Raw genomic sequence first — 27,001 nt, forward strand, 5'->3', positions numbered from 1 at the left:
TTTTTCAGATTAATTGTTGCAACATGATTGTTTTTCCACCTCTGCATAATAGTTTTAGAAGAGCTGTCTCTCTCTGTGACGCCAAATCTTTAAGTGAATAAACTTTAAGACCTCTTGAATTTCAGTGTGTCTGCCATTAATCTTACTTATACTGTCCTTCTTGCTAGTATGCCATTTCCGTCAATTAATAGTCCTTCTTATTTAATTTGGCTACTGAGAAAGGGATTTCTGCCTGCAGTGCCCCAACAGTGACAGTCTGTTTATTGTCCCAAAGAGATCGTGATGCAAGATGCCTTTGGCAGCCTCCAGCATAAGGGAGGCAAAGAAGGGTGATTTCTCTCTCTTTCTCTCTCCTCTGTGTATGTGTGGGTGTGGGTGTTTGTCCTTATTTGTCTGTCTTGAAATAGGGCACATTGCTTCTATCTGAGTTTTTGAATTACTGTATTATGATTACTGGGGACTAGACTAGATTCTGATGGGAATCTGGGCTGTGGGTGATCCAGATTGAACTAGATGTAACTGTGAAGCTGTCATTGAGAAATGACAGTCTTCTGTATCATGATCCCTAGTTATAGTACTTTATAGTGTGAGTTTTTATTCCGAGCCTTCTCTGTAAGAGCCTGCCAGTGAAGTAGATTGAGGATCTCAAAATCAGACAAAAATGATGCCATGTCTCTTGCTTGCTATTCAGTAACCATAGTTACAGGTAAGTAACCTCTCTATCTTACTGACCATCAAGGCTGTCCCTAACGGTGGGCAAAGTGAGGGAATTGTTTCATGTGGCAGTACTGGTGATAGACAACAACTTGTTTGAAATGAAATTCTGCCTGATGCATTACCTGCCCCCCCCAAGTCATCTTGTTGCTGCTGGGTAAATTCAGCTGGCAGGTGGGCACATGTGCTCAGACAGCAGGCTTGACTTCCACACAAGGAGTTGGGCCTGCTGCCTCTCAGAATGAAAGTGTTGACAACTTCAAGAGAAGGTAGGGAGGTGACAGGGAAAGGGAAAGAGGCGGGCACCAATTTCACCAAAGCAAAATGAAGTGCCAAGGGGGAAGAAGTTTTGCATTTTGTTTTGGTTTGGCAAAATGGGATCCTCGAACTGAGCCACAAACCAGTTCAGTTCATGTTTTTCTCTGGTTTGTGGTTCGGTTCATGCTCATCTCTCATTCAGAAGTAGCACCATCTAGTTTTTCATTTCAGATGGCAGTCTCTTGAGCCCTGCTGTGGCTGCGGTGTTGGAGGGAAGAAAGGAAGAATGGCTGTCCTTTTAACAGGAGTAGCTGTGGATCTTTCCCATGAAGTTCACAATAAACAGTGTTTGAAATAGGGAAGTGTATGGAGGAAAAGGGCACATAGTTGTTCTTCTAGCTAGACCACTGTTTTGCATTGGCAAAGGTTACAAAGGAAAGCACAGCAGGAGAGCCAGCAGTGGTGGTGGAGGGGCTTCTCATTGTGAACAGTTCCATGTGGTTGGGTTTCAGGATTTGCAGCTGCAAGCATTGCTCTCTGCTGCTTTAGGAGGCCACCAGCTGTTTTGAGCAGCCGGAACCCATCATTGTGAGCATGTTGTTTTGCGGAGAGAAAAAGAATTACAAGGAACTTTGTTTTGTGACACACAGGTTGCCAAGTGTGGGGATGAAAAAAAGTGATCAAAATGAAACGGTTAAAAAATTACCCTGCCCAAAGCAGGAGAGTAGAAAAAGTAGTTGTTTGATCAGTCTCTGCAAGCAGGAAACTATTTTGTGGCTTGTCCATGGCCACTTCCATCTTAATGTAGCCAGAATACTTACTTACAGAGTGTGTGTCTGTTTCCCATGAAGCGGCTGGCAGAATTCTTAACTTCTAGGAACAAACAGTTTGCTCCTCTTCTTCCTAAAATTAGTTTCTTCTTCTTTAGAAGTGTATGGTTCAAATTCTGGAAGACTCCAGTTTCATAATTTTCGTCCACACTTTTTCTTCCGGTTATGTACTGACATGAAGAACCACCCCATCATTGGCCAAATGTGTTTACAAAGTGGTAATTTAAACTGCAGCGTGCATGTTCCTACTTTGTAATCCTGCATAAGGGTGAAGAGAAATCGTATGCTGTGTCCTCATTTGAACAGATATCTGGGAGAAGCAATACAGTTCTGACTGCCAGTCATCAGGTTGATGTAAACGATTAATTTTATAAGCTTGTCATGTGCATGTTATCTCTCGGTGACAGTCTGAATTCATCAGCTAAGGTTTTCTTGCCTACATTGTCATGTCTTGCCTTGAACATGCAAGATATGTGTGGGAGAGGGTACAATCTAACCCATTTTGAAGAAGGGCTGGAACGTGGGTGGGAGGATTCAAAGAACCATATTGCTTGAGATAAAGCCCCGTTTATTTTAAAGTGGCATCTTTAGATCCCATCTACAGAATACAGACATATCAGGGGTGCGGGTATGAACCCAGTTCTACTGTCTGCTCCCATGCAAACAGTGTCCAACTCCTGTAAAAACATAATTACCAAATGTCTTATCCAAAAATCATAATAGAGCTAATGGGTGCCAGATCTTAAACATACTGTGTGCCAGACCAGATGCCAGCATAGTTTGATGTAAAATAACAACTCAGAGACAGACTTTAATTTAAAAGTTTATATACTGTGCCTGAAGAAATAACTGTATATCAAAGTCTATCAGTGTTGTACCTTACCTTCTGTTGATAACTCAGTGAGTTAGGAGTTAAGAGGTAGGGATTTCAGATCCTAGAGGAGTCAGCCTGTGTGGCCTTGGGCAGTGGTTCCCAAACTGTGTGCTATGGTGTCCTGGGTCACTGCCAAACCTAGCTAGAGGTGCTGCAGAATCCTTTGAAGTACTTCTGTGGAACCTGTGGAGGTACTACTCAGGCCATTCTTCCCCCCTTTCTTTTCTCTCTCATATGGGGGGGGGAGCATGGCCAATGGCCAGTCAGTCACGCAAGCTGTGAGTTGAAAAAGTTTGGGAACCACTGGCCTTGGGCAAATTGCACAGTCCCAGGGTGCCCCCAGAAGGAGAAAAGGGTAATCTGAGTATTCTCCACCTGGAAAATCCTTAAAAAGTTACTATAAATTGGAATTAGCTTGACAGCACAGAATTAATTTCTTTTCATGCATTTGGGCAAGGGTGGGCTTGTGAAATTGCTTCCAGCTCATGGTAACCATCCAGTTACTCTGGTGTGCCATCTGCTGGCTGATTGAAAACAGGATTTCCTTTGTTTGTTAATGGCAACGGAGCTTTTTCCACACAACTTTGTGAAGGGATTTTTGTCATAAGGAAGTTCTTGTGAATGAGGCTAAAAGAATGAGCGTGAGGGGGACAACCACCTGGCAGATATCCTTTCATTGGTATTCCTGCATTGAGCAGGGGGTTGGACTTGATTTTATTTGTTTGTTTGTTTATTTATTAGATTTTTATCCCGTCCTTCTAGACTATGTCTACTCAGGGCGGCTCACAATAACATTATTCATAAAACAATTAAAACCATGAATTAAATTGACAATGTTAGTATTGATGAAGATGGAAAATAGAACAAAAGACTAAAAGTAAGAGTCAAGTATTGACAGGAGGCCTTATAGGCCCCTTCCAACTGCACTGTTCTGTGATTCTATGATTCTATTCCTCGTTCTCTATTTGTTGATTGAAAAAGCGATGCTCTTGAAACTATGAATTCCTCTTAGGTTCTTGAAAAGTAGCAGTGACAGTAATGAAAACCTAATCCAATGGTATATTAGAAACTAACTATACCAGAGGATGAGATGGTTGGACAGTGTCATTGAAGCAACCAATATGAATTTGACCCAACTCCGGAAGGCAGTGGAAGACAGGAGGGCCTGGGGTGCTCTGGTCTATGGGGTCACGAAGAGTCGGACACGACTAAACAACTAAACGAATGAACGCTACCTAAAGGACTACTTCTTCAGCTATGGTCTAATCCAGGTTGAGTGTTTTTGCTTTTGTTTGGTCTTTTGGAAAACGCATAAACCAAATAGTTTGTGATTGAAAACTTTCAGCTGAAATGATAAGGCAGGTTCAGTATGTGTGAGCACTTGAGTGCTTAAGTCTGTATTTCAGTTTTTCGCCACTCTCACAGTAAAGGTGAACAGCTTGTTGTATTGCCTACCTTTCAAAACAGAGATGAGAGCTTGCCCCTGGGAATTACTCCCATGAAAGAGGATGAAAAATCAGGAATGATTTTGGAAGAGACATCCAATAGCTGAGCATCATTTATGTGGTAGTCATAGGGTTTTTGAAGAATAAGGCCATTAGTGACTGCTGATTATCATGCTGTAGAAAAACTGGTGATACCTTATCTTCTCTGTCCTAAATTCTCTGTTGTTGCTATGATTCTCCATTGCTTTCTTTGCTGCAAACTGTAGAAAGCAAGGTTACTCACTTAGTGTCTTCTGTTTGTATGACACATTCCATTTTCTTTGTTTCAAAGAATGCAACAGGAAAACTAAGCTTAAATGGCCTTGGGAATCAGTTAAATCTGTTGCAATGTTCTGTAGCACTTCTTTATTCTTTTGTCACTCTGTTCTTAATAGAAGACAATCCATCTGTTTCTTGTGTCCTAGTCTGTCTGATCCAAGATCACAGATTGCTTAGCCTTTGTGGGAAATATGGAGGAATAGCCATACAGGAAGTGGCAGAGCTTGGAATTTTAGTTCTCCAAAGTAACTCCTTACATTACTTGTTAGGGAAGAGTGCATTATGATATGTACACCTCATTATTATTGTTGTTATTGCCTGGAAATCAAATGTATTTGCTACATTATCATTATATTGCCATCACATTTTCTTGTTGACACGCACCATAATTATGCATGCAGGGGAAACTCCATGCCTTCCACATTTTCAGAGCTGAAAAGTAAAACCATAATCAGAACAGCACATATATCCCTTGCCAATAAGTGATAAGAGAATTAAATTCCTGTGAAAATGCCTCTAAAAATACCTTAAAATGTCCTGGGAAAGTACTACTGTATTTGAAAATAACTGGAAAAGTTACTTGTTACATTATGTTACACCCAGTACTAGTTACTAGTAACTGCATCATTTGTAATGAGCTATTTCTAAGCTCTGCCGTACATATGTTTTAAAAACCACGTCCTGGGAGCTGGCAATGCAACACTCTGTGTAGCTATGAAAGGTTTCTGAGCCAGGGGAAGATAAGGTAGATATAGATAGAACTATAGCGCCTACATAACTTTGCTGTGAGTGAAAGAGAGATATTGTCACATAAGATGCGAGGAAATGAAAGATCTTGTAGCATATTGGCTCACGTCCTTAACAAATCCAGTTCCAATTGTGTCCTGGCCATGAACTCACTAAACATAAAGAGCATCCATGTTATCGAGAGATATGGAGTGTTGCTAAATGTTTTATAAATAGATTTAGGAATGTCCTGGGAATCTACACATCGGTTACAATCAGTGTGAACTGCAGAATACATTTAACATACATAAACTTGCACAATACACAGTGAGATACCCACTATTTAGGCCAAATAGGTTCAAAAACAAAACCTTTGGAATGCTGAGAAAGGGAGATAAAAAGGGTGGGGGGACCTTTACAAGATAGAGAGGGTGAGTGTTGAAGGATATAGGGTGATTGGAGAGAGGGTGGGGTGGTGTAGTGTGGGGAAAATTGTTGGTATAATGTTCAGGGAAAGATACAAGTGTAACAGAGGAAATGAATTGTCACTCAGCCAACATAGTTTGCTTAATTGTTTGCTTTCAAGCATTTTGAGTACAACCTTTATAAATGCTACTGGAGTCTATTTGGTCAGGGGAGATTGGTGGAGTCCTGTCTTATATCTGTAAATTCAGGCGCACAGAATCTTACACCTTGGTCAAACTCCATTATTCCTTTCTTATTTATTTGAAATATTAAATGTACTTGCTTACTTACTTATACCCCAGCTTTCTCCTCAAGAGGACCCAAGTTGGCCTACAATATTAAAAACAAATAATATAAAAACTGAAGGGGGAAAAAATACCAAAAACACAAGCAAGTCCCCCCGCCCCATCACAAAGGAACATGTGGCAAATCTAAGAGAAGAAAATGCCATATGCAGGGAAGGGGGTATCAGGAGACAGGTATCTAGTTACCTCATGTGCTTCGATACAGGGAGCTGGACTAGATGGGCCCTTGGCCTGATGTAGCAGGGCTCTTCTTGTGTTATGTTCTTATGAGTTGGACCATAAGAGACTAGGAAAATTAAAAATGGCAGTCAAAAGCACATTTGGGTTGTCCTATCCAAGTTTTCCCTGAAAACCACTTTCCTAAAGGAAATGTCCAATCTAAATTACTCTTCCTCAATATATTCATACCACTTGTTGTTGCATTGGTCTTTCTCTGGATGCGGATGATGCAGATTTGACCTTCCTTAATATTTCTGTCTTTTTTTATTTTTCTGTTTCTACAGTTGCCTGTGGATTATGGGTACAACTGCCAGCACAGCTCAGCAGACAGTGGCAACAGCAACTTTTGAGAATATTCACAGCAACGGAACCATGGAAGACCGCCATTCCCTTAGCATCCACTCCTTCCAGACGGTTGGCCTCCACAACAACAAAGCCAAGTCGATTATTACCAATAAGGTGGCCCCTGTAGTCATTACGTGAGTTGTCTCAACCAGCAGTGTTCTTTAAGCGCTTGAATCTCCGTAGGAGCCTTTTAGTGCTTCATGATCTTCTGTGGATTCTATTCCTCCATAGTATCTACTTGAACAGTTAGATGTATACCACATATTTGACTATCTTTTGTGTCACATTTGCCTCCGGTCAGTTTGGTAGAACAATCAGACTTTGTTAATGTCTTTGTTAATGTCATTCTGGTTCCTTGTCTCAACCCCTTCCTGTTTTTCTGAGTACTTTTCTTCACAGTCAGAATCCAGTGGTCTATTTCTGCTAGATCCCCCTGGTTCAAGGAGGATCAACAATCCCCACTTCTTCCTGCAGCCTCCTGTATGTTTTGAAAGCTTGCTCTAGAGGGTTGGAAAACTCCCTAGGGCAGTTTTTTGTAGCACCATACAATTATATAGCAAGTGGGAGAAGTCCCTATTTGGCAGGCTCTGAATACCAAAGTATGGGACTTAGGCCCATATTTCCTTAGTATAGTATTGTGTATTTACCCATTGTTCCCACAAGCTGATGCCCTTGAGACATATTAGGCTGCAACTCCCATCATCCCCAGGCAGCACAGGATTGTCCATGCTGATTGGGTAATGGAAGTTGTAGTTAGCGCACCTGGAAGGCCCAGGTCTGAGGAAGGTTCTTAAGCCTTTGCTGTTTGTTGTGCACCAGATTGATTGAACTTGATTGGCCTTATATTGTGACCTATTGGGTATCCTCACACCCATGCCAATAGGAGCCCCCATGCCACTCCAGCAGGAAAGAGGAAAAAGGGGTGTGCATGTGTGTAGCTTTAATGAGCCGTTTTGAGTCAGTGGTGGCCTGTTTTTCGTCTTGTTGGATAACAGAAGTTATGCAGGCCTGCCCTAGGAGAACAAGAGCTTGAAAGAGTAAAGACTCTGCAGTTGTCTGCCATTACTTGTTGACTTGTCAGAGAAATATTAACCCTAGTGCAAGATAAAACTTGACATGTAGAACATGCAGATGGAAACCAAAGGAGGACTTAACATGAACATTCAGTAGAATTTACATCTCAGGAAAGGAAAAATGTTCTGCCGCTCAATTATGTGAAAGCTGAAATATTCCATCCTTATTTCCTTTGTATTTTGTTCAATTCATGGTTGTATATGTTCATGATCATCTCTGAAGGCAAGCTTCCACTATGGTTGGCTTTACTTAAGGGCATAAAAATATAGGGGGAAAATAGACTCTTCGGCAGATTGAAATATTGTTAAATATAATTGCACTTCCCCCCTCAGAAGAGTCTTTTAAAATCTCTTTTCAAAATATCCTTGCCACCTCTTAAAATTGTTGTTTCACATCCTAAGATTTATCTTAGTAGCATTTATTTTCCGATTTTGTTTTTTTCAGCTACAATTGCAGAGAAGAATTTCAGATTCATGATGATTTGTTGAAGGCTGGCTATACTGTGGGGCGCATTACAGAGGCTACTCCAGAACACTACCTTGTACAGGTGAGCACCTTGGCCCCACCTCTGGCCACTCTTTCTTTTTATAATGTGACTTCATTATGTAGAGACTGATGAATGTGAACCTAGGAAGAGTTTTAAAGAACCGGCCTAAAGCCCAGCAGCCTTGTTCTCATAGAGGCAGATCAGAAGACTCCAGAGAAAGCAGAGCAAGTGAGCATTGGGCTTTCTCCACTCTTACGCCAAGAAGGTGGAATTTGGTGGCATATTGCCTCTGAACATGGAGGTTCTTACCAGTCACACAGTAGATCCTTGCGCTTATGACTTAATTGGTTTTCCAGCAATGGTTGTAAATCTAGCTGTTGTAAATAGAATCCTGATTCCCCACTGGAGTCAGTGTCAATATAAAGGCTCAGATCTTAGACCGTTTCCAATCCTCCGTTCCACTCTTATGTACTCTCACCTTCCATCTTCCGCTGCCTTGCTTGCTTCTTCGCTCCTCTGTAGCTGTCTTCTGCCTTCCCCATCTGTCCTCTATCACCTTACTTCCTCCTCCTCTCCCACTCTTGCTCCCATTCTCATCTGTATCCTTACACTGCTTGACGTCCGTGGCTTGGTGTAGAACAGAGCTTTGGAGTAGTGTAGGCATCGGATAATATCAGAGTGGTCCTAAGATGGGTATCTAATGTAATGGAAAGTAGCTCTTGATTAGTTTTTCTCTGTAAAGTTCTCTAATTCCCATTTAAAGTCATCTAAGTTCAGTGACCATTCATCATATCTTTTGGTCACAAATTCAATTGCTTATTTCTCTATTTTATGAAGGAACCAATTGTTGGACTTCTTTTGTATAAGCAAATAATCTGCTTTCCTTTCCTCTTTATTTACAGGGGAAATATTTTATGGTCCGTGATGTTTACAGCAAGTTAGATGTTCTCAACACTTCTATGAGCTGTGGGGCTCCAAATTTTAGACAGGCCAAAGGCGGGTATTCAGTATTTGGAATGGGCCAGCCTAGCTTGCTTGGATTCAAGCAGGTTCTGCAGAAACTTCAGAATGATGGCCATAAGGTTTGTATGTGGATGAAAGTAAATCAATGAGGTAATTTTATGTGCTCAAATTAGAATGGAGGCAAGAGTTAGAAGGTAGATTTCTGTGGGAATTTGGCTTCTCCCATAGTCACAAATGGCCTGTCAATCCTGGCAGAGAAAGAAAATGGCTTGCTAGAGGCCACTTCATATGTAATGCTTTTCATACTCAAGACACTCAGCAGTCACTGCATTGCTGTATGTCGATGGTTCCGAACCTTGCGTCCCCATATGTTCTTGGACTAAAACTCCCAGAAGCTTTCACCAATAGTTGTGCTGGTCAGGTTTTCTGGGAATTGTAGTCCAAGAACATCTGGAGACCCAAGGTTGGGAACCACTGCTATGGGTCATGAGTGAGAACCTATGCCTCCCAGATGTTGTTGAACTACACCTTCCGCCATCCCTTCCCATTGGCCATGTTTACTAGGGTTGATGGGAGTTGCAATCCATAGCATCAAGTGGCATAAATTATTGTCCCTACTCTTGTTCTGTTTGAAATAGAAGACCCCCCTGTTTTTGGCTCTAAGTCTTTAAGATGCCATACAGCTCCTCCACCCATCTTCACCCAGCATGTAATGAGATTGTTGGGCTTGTTCCTCCAGTGTCATTGCATTCACTAGCTGTGCTCTTTTTGACCACATTGAGAATAGATTATGTGTGCCTACAGATCATTGTGTTTGTTAGTTACGATCTTTCAAGTCATTTCTGACTTATGGCAAGCCTAACAAGGTTTTTGAGAGAACAAGGAAAAGGCCATGTGGTCCTTAAGGTTACACATACTACGCAATAGTGTCCAGAGCTTAGTTTGTCACTATTTAATTTTTTTTAATTTTTAAATATTTTCACCCCACCTTTCTCCTTAAAACGACCCAAGGTGGCTTACATCATTAGAAGATAGTACAAAAGCTAACTACAGTGAGAATATAAAAGGGATGGAACAAATACCATCCTAAAAAAACATAAGCAACACCAAAAAAACATATTCAAAGCAGTAAGGTACAATAATCTATTTAAAACCCCCACTCAGGCAGACGGTCTCTCAGGGAAAGCCTGCCTGAAGAAAAAGCTTGTGGAAGGACAGCAAAGATGAGCCAGTCTTGTCTCCTGTTGGAGGGAGTTCTAGAGTCTGGCGACAGCTACAGAGAAGACCCTCTCCTATGTCCCCACCAAACATATCTGTGAAGGAAGATCTCCCCTGATGATCTTAACACCCTAATAGGCTCATAAGGGAGACATTATCCTTGAGATAGCTTGGACTCAAGCTGTTTAAGGTTTTATAGGTTAGAACCAGTTCTTTGACTTGTGCCTGGAAATGATTTGGCAGCCAGTGGAACTGCTGTAACAGGAATTATGTGATTCACTGTGACCAGCTGCAATTTGGCTGCTGCGTTTTGGACGTGCTGGTTTCCAGATACTTTGCATAGTCAGCCCCACATAGAGTACATTACAGCAGTGGTCAGGGAACAGGGGTAAATTACCCCAAATGGGGTAAAAATGAAAATCCTGGGGGTAATGAGGACCCATTCCCTCCTCCTCCTCCTCCTCTTCTGCATGGAGGGGGATCCCTGGCAGCCCGATCAACCCCTTTCCACCCCCTTCTCCAGCCCAACCGCAACCAAACTGCGGCGGATGGCAGCCAGCACTGGGCGCCAGCCGGCAGCGTACGGCAGCCAATGTGGTGGCGGCCATGGTGGAGGGCAAGGCCGGGGCGAGTGGCTGGAGCGCCCCAGCCAGGAGGAGCCTCTCCTTCCAGTGTCTGGAGAGGTGGATCGTGCCGGAGGGGGGAGGGTGTAACCATGACAGTGGCCTGGGCCAGGCTCAGCCTCCTGGCACTGGGCTGCCACCCCATGCCCTGTCCCTGGAGGAGCCCATCAGGTGGCAGCGGAGCTCGCCCAGCCACACGGCTTGCTTCAGCAGTGCTTCTGCGCTGGCTGGCCGGCCAGCCGGGCCTGGAGGAGCCTCTTGCCCTCCATGCAGCAGCTGTCATGGCGCTTTGACAGTGAGGCCCGTGGCCACCCCGGCGAGCAGCCGCCGGAGCCGGTGCCAGAGCGGGAGGTGGTGTTGGATGCCCCCGGAGGTCGAGCCACCTGCTGCTCTTCGACGGCCGTCTAGGAGCTGCACGCCGGCGGAGAAAGGGAACTGCCTCGGTGGGGCCAAGGACTGAGCACAGTCCCACCAGGTGGCGGTAAAGGAGGTGGCAGTGGCAGCCCAGGTGGCAAGGCTTCAGCAGCAGTGCTCGACTGGCCAGGTGTGACCAAGATCCTTCTTTTCAAATCAAGGGGGTAATGTTGGCGTATATAAATTTTTTAGGGGGTAAAAGTTAAAAAAGTTCCCTGACCCCTGCATTACAGTAATCCAGCCAAGATGTAACTAAGGCACATGACGCCATGGCCAGATCAGGAATGGGCACAGCTGGTACACTAGTTTTAATTGTGCAAAGGTACCCCTGGCTACTGCTGAAACTGCTACAGTGGCTTTAGCTCACATCTTTCTTTCTGTCTCTGCAGGAATGCATTATATTCTGTGTTCGTGAAGAACCTGTGCTGTTTCTGCGAATGGACAATGACTTTCTGCCCTACACCCCTAGAGGAAAAGAGAACCTGCATGAAAATTTGCATAACTTGCAGAAAGATGTCAAAGTAGAAACCTTGGAGCTCTCTATTCGAAAAGAGGTGATCTTGAGTGGTGTAAAGAGATGCTACAGTTAGGGTAGCCCACTGTATTCCTCTCAGTGGCTTCTCACTTATATGACAATGTTGGGGTCTCCTTAGACACAATGTGAGCTTTATTTCAGACACTGTTGGTTACTTTGTCAGGCGCTCCAGTTATCAATTGTTGATCGGTCAGTAATATATCTAGAACATGCAGATGTGCTTCAGTTAGTGTGTTGAGCATGTGCTTTACTAGTGAGAGTAAATGTTGTGGCTGAGATGGCTATGGAGTGCTTGGGGCCCTCTGAGATATCTGTGCTTTTGAACTGCAAGGTCATGCGGCTGAAAGGCCTAAAGCAAAATACAGCTCACCTTCGACATGAGACCCACAGTGTGTCCCTCTGAACCTTGCATTCTCCCCCCCCCTCAATTTCTGGGAGTACAGTGGTGCTCCACATAGCGACGATAATCCGTGCCGAAAAAATCATCGCTATCCGGATTCGTCACTATGCGGGGGGAAAAAACCATAGGAACGCATTAAAACACGTTTAATGCATTCCTATGGGGAAAAAACTGACCGCTATGTGGAAATCCTCCATCCGGCCACCATTTTCACTGCCCGGTAAGCGAGGAAAGGGCGCGAAAACAGTGCGGGCGGCCATTTTTCTGGCGGCCATTTTGGAACCGCCGATCAGCTGTTTTAAAAACATCGCTATGCGAAAATCGGTAAGTGAAACGCTTGCCGATCATCGCAAAGTGATTTTTGGCCATATAAAACATCGCAAAAACCTTATCGCTATGCGGATTCATCGTTAAACGGGGCGCTCATTAAGCAAGGCACGACTGTACACAGTTTGCCCTTTAAATGTAATCTCTCCCTAAGCCAAACTATTTAAGGCCAGAAAAGGCTGAAGTTACTCTTGAAATGGAAAGTGACTAATTGGTCATTTCCTGTTTCTAAAGGAGGCCTTTTAGGGCCCATGAGGAATCCAGAATTGCCTCACAGTGTCAGATTCCTGAAGCTTCTGATAGCACCAGTTCTCCCCCCGCCCCCGCCCCCGCCCCCGCGGCTTTGGAGCTGTTATGGGATGTAGCTCTCCAAGGCCCTGGAGAGGACAAAGCTGCCCACTTTGGCCTAAAAGGAACTTTACTGTGATTACCTGGTTATCACATTCTGGTGATTTAGTGCAGTGCTGCTGCTGTGACCTCTGGGTGGATAAAGATTTGGGGTGTTTGAAGTTCTGCTTCAGCTCAGTTATGGGGGATCTTGGGCTCTTTCATTGCTTTGGCCTATAATTCCCAGCAGACATTCCTCTGTATGATCAGTAGTAAGAAACTGTAGGAATTTTAGGCCAAAGCATTGGTGGGGTCAAAGGTTCCTCAGTCCTACTGTAACTGGGAACTTTACTGCAACAGCATAGGACCACAAGAAAATGGCTTTCATGTTTCTGTGATAAAACATTGGTGAGGCCAAATGGTAGCTCTTGGGAGGGGAAAAAATGGATATATGGAATTTGTGCAGGTGTGTTTTATAAAGGAAGGCTCTTCTCAGGTTGGTTTCTTGGATTTATCTGTTGAAGATACATGACTTTGCCCAGTTGCGTGAGAATACGTACTATGTCTACAATGATATTGAGCATTTCAAAGATGAGCCACATTCAGTGAGCATCCACTGTGAGGAAGACATCCATGTGACAGAGGAAGTCTACAAGAGACCAGTCTTCCTGCTGCCATCTTACAGGTAATTTTGTCTGAGGAAGACATTCATTCCCACCAATTGTATAATTTACGATAGCTGTTTTTTCTAGCTATATAATTCATGAGTGGGTTTTCTTTTCTCACTCTATCATCTAAATAATAACTAGAACTTGGAAATAACACTTTAATTCTTGTTACATTTCCACCAGTTGGAGTGGGGGGAAAGCAACTGTTTATCTAACATTTTAAAAATAAGACGTATGCTTGTGCGGTGTGTTCATTGCTCTAAAGAAGGCACCTGTGCAACTCTTCAGGAGAACTAGGTCTGTAATGCCAGTCCTTAACCTTCACACTTCAGTTGTGTTTGAGTGGCAACTCCCAGAAGCCAATGGGCAGAATATCTGAGTCTGTCTAACTGATGGGGGAGTAAGGCTCAGGCAGCTTTTTGTTAAGGATGTACCTTCAGGCACAGTTGCTATGGGGTTCTGCTAAAGATGTGCATTTGAAAGAAATCAGAGAAATGATTGGCTCTGAGCCATTAATTTGCCTTGGTGGATGGGCGTGGGCACCTCATTTTCTGTAGGTGGTGAGTGGGACACACAGTGTTTTCCAATCTGTTGTGTTGGAACCACTATCCCTAGCTAACAGTTGTATTGTGGGATTTGTAGGCTGCCTGGGGAAAAATGCCAGATTGTGGAAGACAATTCCAAAGTGAAAAAAAGAGCATTCTTAGGATCCAGCGAGGAGTGTGCTACCGATGGAATGTAGTGATAACCTACATGCCATTCTCTGTAAACCTCACTATTTATTTTAAGCTATCAGTTTAATTAAGAAATGAATAATGCTGATTTAACAAATGAAACATTTTTAAGTTTTAAACATTAACAGCAACATTGATATCTACTTTTCTAACATCAGAAGAATTAATGTTCAGACCTAAAAGCCTAACTTTTGGCAGTACCTTTTTGGGTTTAATATTAAAAACGGAAGAAAAAACATTACACACTTTAATTAAACATGTCTTTAATTTTGATTTTACAAGTTATACTACTGAGTCATTGTGCAGTGTTAGAAGCTTAACCTTGCCCAAAGGCATATAATGGAACAAGCACTGTGACGATGCTATAGGAGAGAGGGACAGAGTGAGGTTTGACAGTCTTGTTCCAGTTACTTCATTATTCCATGCAGTTAAATTGAAAGTTATTTTCAACCTTTAAATTCAGGGGCTTTTAAAATGATTTTTTTTTATTTAATTTATATGCCGCCCACACTACCCAAAGGTCTCTGGGCGGCTTACAGCATTTAAAATACAATAAAGATATGTACAATTAAAATACAATTAAAATATATATAAAATTGCCATCAGACCCACAGTTAATATTATTTCAGTTAAAAGCCTTCTGGAACAGGAAGGTTTTGACCTGGCGCCGAAATGTCATCAGTGTCGGCGCCAGACGAATCTCAGTCGGGAGGGCATTCCATAGTCTGGGGGCAGCTGCCGAAAAGGCCCTTTGTCTGCAAGCCATCCCTCTTACCTCCTTGAGGGATGGCTCTTTCAAAAGGGCCCCCTGGCTAGATCTTAACTGCCGGGTAGGCTCATATGGAAGGAGGCGGTCCTTCAGGTATCCAGGGCCCAAGCCGTTTAGGGCTTTATATGTCAAAACAAGCACTTTGAATTGGGCCCGGGCAGCAACTGGTAGCCAATGTAACTTGTACAGAATCGGCTTGTTATGTTCCCTGGCGGCCACACCACTCACCAACCGCGCCGCTCGATTCTGAACCAGTTGCAGTCGCCGGACCGTCTTCAAAGGCAGCCCCACGTAAAGCGCATTGCAGTAATTTTCCATTTCTCAGATCCCTGTAATTACCCTGTGGCACTCTTTGTTGATAGGTATCATCGATTACCTTTGCCTGAAGATGGAGCTCCTTTAGAAACCCAGCTTGACACCTTTATCAGTTTCCTCAGGGTAAGGGCTGTAGCCAAATGTAAGATATTCGAATGTCTTGTATTTGAAAGAAGAATCGTACAAATAGCTTCTGTTATCTGAGCCTACGGAAGTCAAATGTCCTTGGTTCCTGTTGGGTCCAGACACTTGCTTTCCAGCAAAAGAGTTAATTTTATTTCTCACAGCTTGCTGCTATAGTGTGTGCATCTAGCAGATCATTTCTGGCTCTTTGAAACTTATACCCAAATACATGCATGTTGTGTCAGATGATGTTTGCTTTGGGAACATACTCAAAATTCCCCAAATACGTTTTGATGCCTCAGGTGGAAAATGCAAATAGAAGTCCATGTAGTACTGATTGGGTTCACTTTGGAACCAGAAGTTATGCCTCATTGATTTCTATGGAAATGATTTGAAATCCCTGGAACATAAAAGTTTTTGCTGGACCGTGTCCATAATCTTAAATTGAACAGCAATAGATTGACAGCTTCAGTGCCTGACATTTGCCATTGGAAGTGGCCTGCCTGACTTTAGTTAATGGTAGGACTGGCACGGGTAGATGTAAAAACATAGGGCAAAAATACTGAAGTCATGCAGTCTTTTCTGCAGCATAGAGATTATGTGTTTGGAAAACTTTAGCTTTAAGATGGTCTCATTTATCTTTGTATGGCTGTCATGGACACATGCCGTAAAGCTGCTGTGTTTAAAAAATGGGATATAAACTAGTCCAATAAATCCATGCTGTCTTTGAGCTTAAGCAGCAGGGGGTCCTTGCATCTTTCCAAATGAAGGCTCAGTTTTAAGCAATAGGAAGGGCAGGAAGGGCAGAATGTGAGAAAGAGAGCAGCTGGGGAAAGTGAATCCGTCTTCAATTTGGCCTGAGGAACATCAGATGGAGAAACCTATTTCTAGATTGGCCCTAGCAGCAAGATGGAGCACTTATTTGCTCCATCACCTGATAGTCCTGAATCTGTTAATGTGAAGAACACTTTAAATTATGGTTAAGAACCCAGTGTTCATAAGATGTTTTCAGACTCCAGTGTTTGTTTGTTTCATCAGTGCTGGCTGGAACAACTAGTGGTATGTGTAGTGGTAGGGCATTGGCAGCTGTGCCCAAAGGGGCAGGTGGTGCAACAGGCAGAGAAACCTGACGGTAGGCAGAGCTGGGGGTGACAAGTCGAACCAGGCCAGAAGTGGGTATCTACTGTATACACACCACCAGCCAAGCAAGTGTGTACGCATGCACAGAGAAACAGGCAGGTTATGGGCGGGAGGCTGCCTTATCCCCACCCCATTCCTCCGCTTCGCAATTCAGCTGGTTGTCAGGAAAGACGCCTTATCATTGCCATCCTCTCCTCCAAGACACATACTGTACTTTGCTACTGATGTCTGCCCTGTACTTTTGTTCTACAGGAAAGTCCTAACCTTCTTCTTCTTCAAGATTCCACAAGGCCACCTCCTACTCTACTCTTTAGCTGCCAGACAGGAGTTGGAAGGACTAATTTAGCCATGGTCTTAGGCACTCTGGTGCTTTATCACCGCAAGGGTGCTTCACAAAAGCAAGAGTAAGTATACATCTCCTCCTGAGGTAACCTAATGAAAATAAAGCTAAGAAGGAAGGAAAATGATAGCTTCATAGGATTTGGTGACTTCCCAAAATCTAAGATTTCAACTCCACTATTCAGAAAATGTATTTCTTCAACAGACCTCAATTAGACCTCACATACTGGCTTGGCTTAAGGACCACACCTTGTTTCTTGATGTGCACATATCAATGTTGGTCATTGCCATAGTTGAGATTGGTGCCATGGTAATCCAACCTGTCCTGCCACTTGAGGTAGATACTTTTGCTGCCCTGTCACTGCTAGGCTTCAAAAGCAAGTGAGAAAGAGGCTCTCCAGAGCAAAGATGCTGGTATGACCTGTTGAGTAGGGTCATGTCATTTATCCATTCATTCTCTGCCTCCTGAAAAGGGGTCTCACTGCATGTAATGGAAAAACAAGGCTCGATTTGATGGAACTATCAGTGACAGCAAATAGATTCATATAACAAAGCAAAGCCATAAAATGCAGGCATTGTAGAGGAGAAACCCTCACCTTTAGGTGGGATAGTCTGAATTAACATGCTCTGTTTATCTGACAGTCTTTCATGTTCTTGATGCTGCCTGGTGGGACCCAGATTCTTCCAAAGTGCTGAACATCCATCTGTTGCCAAGTCTATGAACTCATTGGCCCAAATCCTCTTGCTTAGCATAGTAAGTTGCACTAGAGTAGGCCCATTGAATCAGTGGGGATTTGGTAAGTCAAATCCTCAAAAGGTTTCATTGATTCAAATGGGCCTACTCTAGCCAAATTAAATCACAACTAGACTAGGCCTATTTGAATCAATGGAATTTATGGAAGAGTTGACTCATCAAATCCCTACTTATTCAGTGAGTCTACTCTAGTGCAGTCTGTACACTAAATAATTGTATTTCAGTCATAGTCTCAGGAGATAATATTTATTCCAGAGTTATTTCATGTATGTGATCAACAGAGAACAGCTATTGGACAAAAATAGTATTTCCAAAGGGATTTATTGCTGTTTCAAGCACCATAAATCTGAGCTTTGCCATTTGTGTTTTTCATTAAATCGTGTGGGTGTATAAGGAACGGGGGAAGATATTCAGTGAATTTGTAAAATGGTACCGTGTTTCCCTGAAAATAAGACAGAGTCTTGTATTAATTTTTGCTCCAAAAAACTCATTAGGGCTTATTTTCAGGGGATTTTTTTTTCATGTACAACAATCTACACACAAGTGCATTAAGTATGTCTGTTACAACACAATGCCAAAGGGCAGTAGGCCAAAGGGACATGAAGAAGAAAAAGAAGATGACGATGGAGGAGGAGGAGGCGACAAGGTGGTGGCAAGAAGCAACCCGGGAAGGAAAAGAGCGGGAAGACAGCGATGACTATGGCACGGGGGGGGGGGGGAAGGCAGGCGAGGAAGTGAGGCGGAAGGGGCACCCACTGTGGGTCAGTCACGCGACGGTCGCCATGCAAGGTGCCAACATAGCTATGGCTGACGGCTGCTCTTCCGGAAGGGGAAACTGGCAGGCCTCTTCTTCCTTGTTGGGAGGGGTGCCCTCCAGGAGCTGTGGCACCCAATTGGCAGCAGACTTCACAAGTTACACTTATCAGAGCTACACACTCCCTTTTTCTTTCTCTCTCCCTGCCTGGCCAGGTCTCCTTTTCAACCCCTTTTTGGGAGTGTGCACACAATCGAGCACGGGAGCTCCCAGCCTTGTCTTTCCTGTCCTCCTCCCCCCCCCCATGCCTCCCATGCTTCCAATTCCCTTGTTTGTCTTCTTTTTAACCATTTCTCAAGTCCTCCCTTCCCCTTCCCCTTCTTTAAACGTACCTGGTGCCACTTCCTCCAGGGGTGTCTCTGCTGCCTCCTCCGCTGCCGGGAGGTGCCACGATGGTGGCAGAGCCTCGGATGAAATTCCTGTTGGGGTTGGCAGGCGGAAAACTATGGCGTCGGCGGCTGTGGCAGTGGAGGGGGATGGTGTTGGTGTGGAGGGTGGTGGGGGCCCAAAGCCAGTGAGCCTGGTTGAGGAGAGGGCGGCAGCAGCTTCAACTTGGCAGTGGCCCTGCCGGCGGCAGCGAAGAGGGAGCTGAACGAGAGGAGGGTTGAAAGAAGTCTTAAGTCTCTCTCAAGGGCTTGGAGGATCCCAGTGAGTCCCTGGTGGAAAGCGGGGTTTCACTTAACTAGGGCTTATTGTTGGGTTAGGGCTTATATTACAGTCATCTTGAAAAATCATACTAGGGCTTATTTTCGGGGAAACACAAGAGAACTGGAAAACTGTGCCAGTTTACAGTGTGTGAGAGAGACAGAGTGTGGGCTGTTCATAGAAAATAAATCTTTTCATTTCTACAGTCATAGCCTTCCACAATCCAGTAAATTCCTGCCCAGGGATCAGTTTCGGGTTATTCAGAACTTCATTGACACAGTGCCCAAAGGCCAGCAAATAGTGGAGGAGGTAAGTGAATTTATATTGCTTGTATCTTGACAATCCAGTCAGGGAGGTGTATCGAGATGTCCTACCATTGTCCTCTGGGAGCCATTTTCAAGAGAAATGTCTTATTATCCACAGGGAGTTATGGACCTTCTTTCCTCAGTGTTAAGGCACATTGTATACTATGATACTTAGGGTATTAAGGAAGATGGAGGAACTAAGGCACAGTGCATCAATCAGGAATGGGGGAACGGTGGCATTTTAGATGATGATGAGACTCCCATCACCCCTGATCATCAACCATGATGGGTAGAGTCATCAGCACCTGAAGATCAATAATATCTGGAGGACCACAGATTCTTTAGGCAGTCTGGAAAAAAACCGAATATGGATCACTCCTTACTTGAGCAGTCCTTCAGCATACATAGCATAATGATTGATTTGGCCTTGTAGGAGATCAAAGATAACTTTGTTGTTGCTGCTATTAATTAATAGTAATGATGTGCCATCAAATCAATTCTGGCTTATGGTAACCCTTTTCAGGGTTTTCTAGGTTAGACAATACTCAGATGTAGTTTTTCATTCCCTTCTTCTGGGGCCACTCTGAGACTGTGCAGCTTGCCTAAGGCCATATAGGTTGGGCTCTACTTGCAGGAAACACCGCGGGGAATCAGACTCTCAACTTCGGGCTCTGTGGCTAAACCATTCAGGCCCATGCTTGTGCACGGAAAGAGATCAACTGCCTTTCTTGTATACTGAATTAATATGAAAGCAAAAGATTTACACGCTCTCCAGAAGTACTTGCTATTGGAACTGTGTGCTTAAGCTAGAAAGCTGTAGAAGAGTGACAGGGTAAACAGGGGCACATGATTGAGACAGAAGATTGAAGCTGGTGAAATCCCGTCTCTTGCATAGATTGACTTTTGCTTTTTGACCCTTGAAGGTGGATTCTGCCATCTCCTTATGTTCAGAAATGCATGACATGAGGGAAGCCATCTATGAATATAAGAAGAAATTGGAAGGGATCGGAGAAGATTACCAAATCCAGGTAGTCATTGGCTGAGCAAGAGCTGTATTTTGCTATTTGAATCTTGGTCAGAACTCATGGAATTTGTATGTTCGCTTAGATAGGTGGTGCCCGCACATTAGTTTGCAGCTGTTGTTGACTCATGTAATGAAGGGGAATTGAAGCTCTTTGAGGGAATTTGAGATCTCAAAGGAAGTTTTTCACACATGTTCACAATCTACCATTCTGGGACTTCCATGGGGAAATGCTCCAAAAGATTCATGCCTCAATCACTTTGCCAATTGGAAATAAACCATAGCTCAGTGGTAGAGCACATCATTTCCATGTGGAAGGCCCCAAGTTCAACTCCTGACAACTGCACTTACTAGAGAAAGGTGACATAAAAGTCCTTCTCCTGAGACCTCAGAAATCTGCTGTCAATTAAGAGAGGCCAGCAGTGGGCAAGCCTCAGGCTTCTAAAGTAGGATATGGTTGGTTTTGTTTTTCATTGAAAAACATAAAGTGGAGCCAGATGCAAAAAACATGCATTTAGAACTACATTGTTATGAGCCTAAGCATTTGTTTCGACTGCAAGAATAAAATGGAGGTCAGAATTCTTCCAGAGGGGCTGGAGGAAGTCATTCCTGCTCATCCCAGGCATTTTTCATTTCAGCTCAGCATGACTGAAGTTGAGCATGGGTCTGGTTATTTTATTGTTACAGTTGTGGAATGAGTGGAAGTTGGAAGAGAAAATGAATCTGCTGCAAATCATTTGAAGAGATCTACCAGTAGATCCACAGCTATCCTCTGCCAATCCTTGTGATAAACAGGACTGGGCAAAAGGAACAACTCGACTTTCCTAGTGAAACTGATTCCTATGCTTTCCACCAAATTTAACGAGCACGTTTTTCCATCCACCTCTGCTGTTTTTCAAAGGTGTTGTGCCAAAGTTAGACTGTTCACTCTGGAACCTCTCTAGGGATATTTCTAACTAGTTCTCTTGTTTAATTTTGGACAAAGATTTCTCCTATTTCACCATTCTGTCAGATTTGATGGCAGACGTTGGAAATAATTTGGTAACAAATATACCCCTAATTCATAAAAAAATTCCTCTAGTGATTTCAGATTTCATTATTTGAATCTTTAAATACGGATGATGTTCATGTTTGAGCAATGATTATAATATGTTATTTGAATTTGTTACTTTTTGAGGAAATTTGGGTTAAAGCTGGTTTTTAAACATTATTTCAGTGATTTTTAAAAATAGTAGTTTACAATTGTGTTCTTGAAGGCTTTCACGGCCAGGATCTGATGGTTGTTGTGGGTTTTTCAGGTTGTTTGACCGTAACAAACCGTCAGGAAGAAAAACTTCCAGAACATGGCCAAACAGCCTGAAAACACCACAACAACCACCAGCAGTTTAATTGTTAACCATTTTTTAATTAACAATTAGATCAATAAATTAATTTTACAGATATCTGCTGGATTAATTTTTTTAATGATTTAAGATTTATTGCTAACTTTCATGTTAATGCTGACATTTCTGTTAGTAATCATGCATACTTGAATCATTCTATGACAATTCAATAGCTTGCATTTTGATCCATCCAGCAGAAATTGGATCTTGAAAGACGGATGTACACATCTCCTAACCAAAACTTTGATAATGTAAACATTTCAGCTTGCCAAGCCCATCTGTGGCTGCTGACTGCTCTTTTTCTTCCTCTTCTTCTCTTTGGAAATATGTTTTCCTATCTGACCTGTAAGATCTTTTAAATGTTGATCAGAATTATTATTATTGGTTTTATTTATATGCTGCATTTTTCCCAACAAAGGGCCCAAAGCGGCTTACAGCATTAAAATCCACACAACTTAAAAACACAATAAGTTAAATATTAAAAGATAAATTAAACAATATATGATTTAAAAGACAATTAAAAGATTAAAACAAGAAAAGATTAAAACGATTAAAATTTCTGCTAAAATGGGGTTCAGGGGTTCAGTTATAATTGTTAAAAGCCTTTGATGAAAAAGATGAAGAAGGACAGATAAAAGTAGGGGACTTACTGCTTTAATTCCCCCCTTGGTAGCTTCCTCTCCCACCTAAAGATAGTATAAACAGGATAGGTGCTAAAATACGTCAGGTATAAATAATAACTATGATCAAGGACATCTTGTGCTGAGAGCCAGAAAGCTCTCGATGGACAAATGTTTATCCAGAAAGCCAGGAGGATAGCTTACATTTCCAAGAGACCACTTGCAGTTGAGGATGGAAGCTCTTGTAACTCACTCTTTTTTTTCCAAGGGTTTCCAGTGTGTTTGGTACTGAGTCAGGACACACACCAGAAGGGATTCAGCCTTTGCATTGCCCACCCACCTGTGCTCATAGGAGAGAACTGGGTGGAGACCAACCAAAGATGCAGTGAGGTTACACCCATAGGCCACTCATGTGGTCCTTCCTACGTAGATCAATTGCTTGCAATTCTAGCAGTAAGGATATTTGTTCACTTGCTGGCTACAGATTGCCTACTTTCTTTGCTTCATTCCATTTTAACAAAGCCAGGTCTGACATGATAATAATAATTTTAGAGCTGCACAGCTGGAAAGGACCCTATGGATCATCGAATCTATCCCTGTCAAGGAGGCACAGTGGGGAATCAGACTCCCAAACTAGCTCTGCAGCCAGATACCTAAACCACTGAACTATCTAACACCTTATCTTTCCAGTATGAGGTTGAGTATCCTGAGAGACAATGGTATCAGGGAGTTAACCTGCCTTGCATCACATGTGTTCCAGATGTGGTCCTTGCATGTTGAGCATGATCTGAATTGGGGAGCTAGATAATCTAGGTCAGGCATGCAAAGTCCCAGATCCTGTCAAAACCTATATGGATCAGTGTCCAGGTATCCACACAACATGCAGATGTCCCACTAGGATTAAGGAGCAAATCCTTGGACTCACATCCCATTGATTGTGAAGAGAACTTGCACAAATCATACATTGCAAGAGAGGAGGCTGCCTTGTTCTGTTTCTAACTGTTAGTCTGCCTGGCCCAGTGTTGTCAGTTCTGATGAACTGTGGCTCCCAAGGTTTCAGGCAAGGTTAGTGCCTAGCCCTGTTTGGATACCAACTGATCTCTCATTCATGTTAGTGTCCCTCTCAGCTTGGCACGATCCTGCTTAGCTGCTGAAATAAAATGAGATCGGGTGTTGCTTAGACGAGTTGCTTAGATTTATAAATGTGTAGAATGTCCCTCTTTCTATAAAACCTCTGATAGAGTACACCTGATGATTCTCTTTCACCTATCAGAACAGGTATAAATTGTGGACTCCAGGGATAGTTTGGTTGGGGCATATAGGGAAGAAGATCTTGCCTAGAGCTTGGTAGCCGCAGTTTGTTTCTCTGTAAAATACAAATATACAAGAGATCTGTCTCTTCTGTAGCTCTCCTTATAATAAGATACATTCGGACACACAGTCTAGACAATTTGCGTGTAAAGTGTTAGGCACATTACTCCATTAGTTGCAAAATTACTTGTGTCAGAGCGTAATGTTAATCTGTTGCCCCGCACTTCAGTCAGTTGGACAACTCTGGGACAAAACATGGAGTTGTTTTTAACGAGTTAATAATGCAGTGTCTGTGGATTTTCACACCACAGCTTTATTCATTTTGTAAAAAGGTTTTCTGAATTGTGCATTATGAGAATATAATGCAGATGTACAGTCCAGTGCATGGTGATGTCACCTGCTATTGGTCCACGTCTCCTCTTTGTATATATATACATATACACAAGGAGTGTTTATTCGAACTCCAAGTGCAGCAACAGTTCTTTTTCAACAATGGAAAAATGTCGCTGTGAATGTTTTTTTTTTACATCACATAACAAAGTGGAACACAGGGCTGTGTTCCACTTTGTGTAGTTAATATATGTACTCTGGTATATATGTAACTATATAGAGCGGAACATATATTGTATATAACTATGTGTAGTTATGTATATGTTCCACTCTGTGTAGTTACATATATATCAGAGTGACACAACTTCAGAACCAGTTCCAAACCAGTAGTTGTGAATATTTGCCCACAACGGGATGGATAGATTTCCTTTTTTTGCTGCTTGTTTGGGGCTGCAAAAATGAGAGGAGGGACTCATAGACCCTGGGGTCATGTACTTGCTTATTGTTTCTTGCTTAATTATGTTTTAAACCACCCAGAGAAAGCTGTAACACTATGGGGAGTATTTGCTAGTTGTAAAGTATGTGATGATTTTAAAATGCTTTTTAACTCCCTTGTATGACTCAATGGCTAAAATCCTACTGCTTAACAAATCTTGTTGCAACTAGAGAATGCCCATTGAATCAATGAAACTTATGGAGGATTTGACTTATCAAATCCTCACTGATTCAATGGGCCTACTCTAGTTGTGTCTTACTATATTAAGCCACATGGTTTAAGCCATTGAGTACAACACTCTTCCCATGGGACCTAAATGTGCTTAAGTTTGGTTTCATTGTGCCCAGTGAGTGTCTCTCCCCATCCTCTTTTATTGTGTGACTAGAAATATTCCATGCTGGAAACTTTAGAGTCCAGTTCTAAGCACATTACTTAATCTTTTTTGATAAATGACCTCAGGCCGGATTTCTCTTGAAGGATATCAAGTAAATATTAATGGAAGACAATTATATAATGTCACAGATTTCCAGCAGATGCTTGCCAAGTTCTCTTTCTGTCTTTTTTTTTTTAACCCAAAACGACATGAAACTTCTCACTAAGCAGAATTAAATGTCAAAGCACAACATTTTCCGTATAGCAAGCCAGAGTAGTGCGGTGCAACAAGGATGCTTCATCCAATATTTGCCTCCCCAGAAAACTCACTGGATGACATGGGCCTTCCATGACTTCACCTTCCTGTGGTCTCCAATGTTGGCTTGCCATCTATGGCCACTGGGAATGGTAGTTCAGCAGCCCACCCCTGGTACAGAGGACATCATGTGCAGCAAATAGTGATTTTTGTTTGCTTGTTTTAAAAGATCAATATTTTAGTTGTTGGATCATTCTTAGCAGATGTTATTTAAGTCAGACTTTCTATCCAAACCCAACTTATATAAAACTCTATAGTAAAAAGCATTTCTAGGGCTGCTAACTGTCAAGTAAAGGACTATTAGGGTGTCAGATGTAGGAGACTGTTCATAGGGCTATGCACCTCCCTTGATTTGGCGATTAAGGTATGTTAGAGGAAAAATCATGATATAGGGTACAACAATTCATGTTGTGATACTCTCCATTTACTTCTTCGAAAAGAGAGTAGTAGGCTTGGAAGCTAAAGGGCTGATCATGCTGTATACCTCCTTGCACCTTATAAATGAAGGTGATGGAATAAATGATGCAAAATAAGAAAATCTATTAAAATTTGCATAAATTATATAGGTTGCAGACTGCTGTTATTTATTGACATGGACTTTTCTTAGAATATAGCTTTAGAACACAGCCCTTTTGAGTGTTGCCAGTCTCTATGAAACAGGCAAAGCTCCTATCACCTTGCCTCTTGGGTTCCTCCAGCAATATACAGTCGTGCCCCACTTAACAATTACCCCGCACTACGGCAAATCCGCTTCACGACAATGTTTTTGTGATAGCAATTGCGATCTCAAAACGATGTTTTAAATGGGGGAATTTCGCTGTGTGATGATTGGTTCCCTGTTTCGGGAACTGATTTTTCGCATTACGACGATCAAAACAGCTGATCGTCAGGTTTTCAGAATGGCTGCCAGGTGTATGGCTCCCCACTGTGCTTAGGGATGGATTCCTCACTATACAGGCACCGAAAATGGCCGCCATATGGAGGATCTTCGCTAGACGATGAGTTTTTACTCCAGGTTTTAACCAGGTTTTAATGTGTTTCAATGGGTTTTTTATTTTCGCTTTACGACGTTTTCATTCTACAGCGATTTTGCTGGAACGAATTAACATCGTTAAGCAAGGCACCACTGTATTTGATGTTTTTATGTGTGTATGTAATTAGGTTAGTTGTGAAAGGCGTCTCCATCACAAACACACAGTTTAGGATGCAATGTTCCATGATGCTCACAAGTGTCTGTATAATTAGTTTATGTGTATCTATTGCAGGGGAACAGCACCAAAGAGTATTTCCTTCAGAGGACATTACGGAGCCTTGAGCGCTATTTCTACCTAATAGCTTTCAACTATTATCTTCATGAACAGGTGAGCATTTTCTCCTGGACTCCTGGCAGTGTTCATTTTTTCTCCCCTGCCAGAGGCACCAGGTGATGTGTGGTAGACTCTGTACTGATGTCTGCCCTTTAGGTTGTAGGAGCCAGATGTTACAGTCTAGGAAGTAGGAACTGGGCACAGAATTGTATGTTAGAACCCATATGCTCATTTCTTTCTCTCTTAAAAACATTTTACATTCTGTCTTTTCCATTGAAAAATGCTAGAAGAGGCTCAGAGTTAGAAAGTTTAAAAAAATGTTTTAATACAGAAATAAAATCAGCCATAAGAGAAGAAAAGAAAGGGGGTCAGA

The 27,001-nt window shown here is 42.6% G+C and overlaps 1 protein-coding gene across 11 annotated transcripts in view; it reads left to right on the forward strand.

Annotated features, from left to right (window-relative positions):
* The window catches only part of PALD1 (phosphatase domain containing paladin 1), a 138,369-nt gene that overhangs the window by 49,428 nt on the left and 61,940 nt on the right, over positions 1-27,001 (forward strand). For all 11 annotated transcript variants that reach the window (XM_020783123.3, XM_072995239.2, XM_020783119.3 and 8 more), the window contains exons 2-11: positions 6,439-6,633; positions 8,018-8,120; positions 8,963-9,142; positions 11,668-11,832; positions 13,392-13,552; positions 15,401-15,476; positions 16,869-17,020; positions 19,375-19,477; positions 20,397-20,501; positions 26,587-26,682. In XM_020783123.3, the coding sequence (XP_020638782.3) occupies positions 6,452-6,633; positions 8,018-8,120; positions 8,963-9,142; positions 11,668-11,832; positions 13,392-13,552; positions 15,401-15,476; positions 16,869-17,020; positions 19,375-19,477; positions 20,397-20,501; positions 26,587-26,682 (1,323 nt within the window). In that variant the 5' untranslated portion in view covers positions 6,439-6,451. The remainder of the gene's footprint in view (positions 1-6,438; positions 6,634-8,017; positions 8,121-8,962; positions 9,143-11,667; positions 11,833-13,391; positions 13,553-15,400; positions 15,477-16,868; positions 17,021-19,374; positions 19,478-20,396; positions 20,502-26,586; positions 26,683-27,001) is intronic.

The sequence above is a fragment of the Pogona vitticeps genome, chromosome 3 (genome assembly GCF_051106095.1).
Source record: "Pogona vitticeps strain Pit_001003342236 chromosome 3, PviZW2.1, whole genome shotgun sequence".
Classification (NCBI taxonomy): Eukaryota; Metazoa; Chordata; class Lepidosauria; order Squamata; family Agamidae; genus Pogona; species Pogona vitticeps.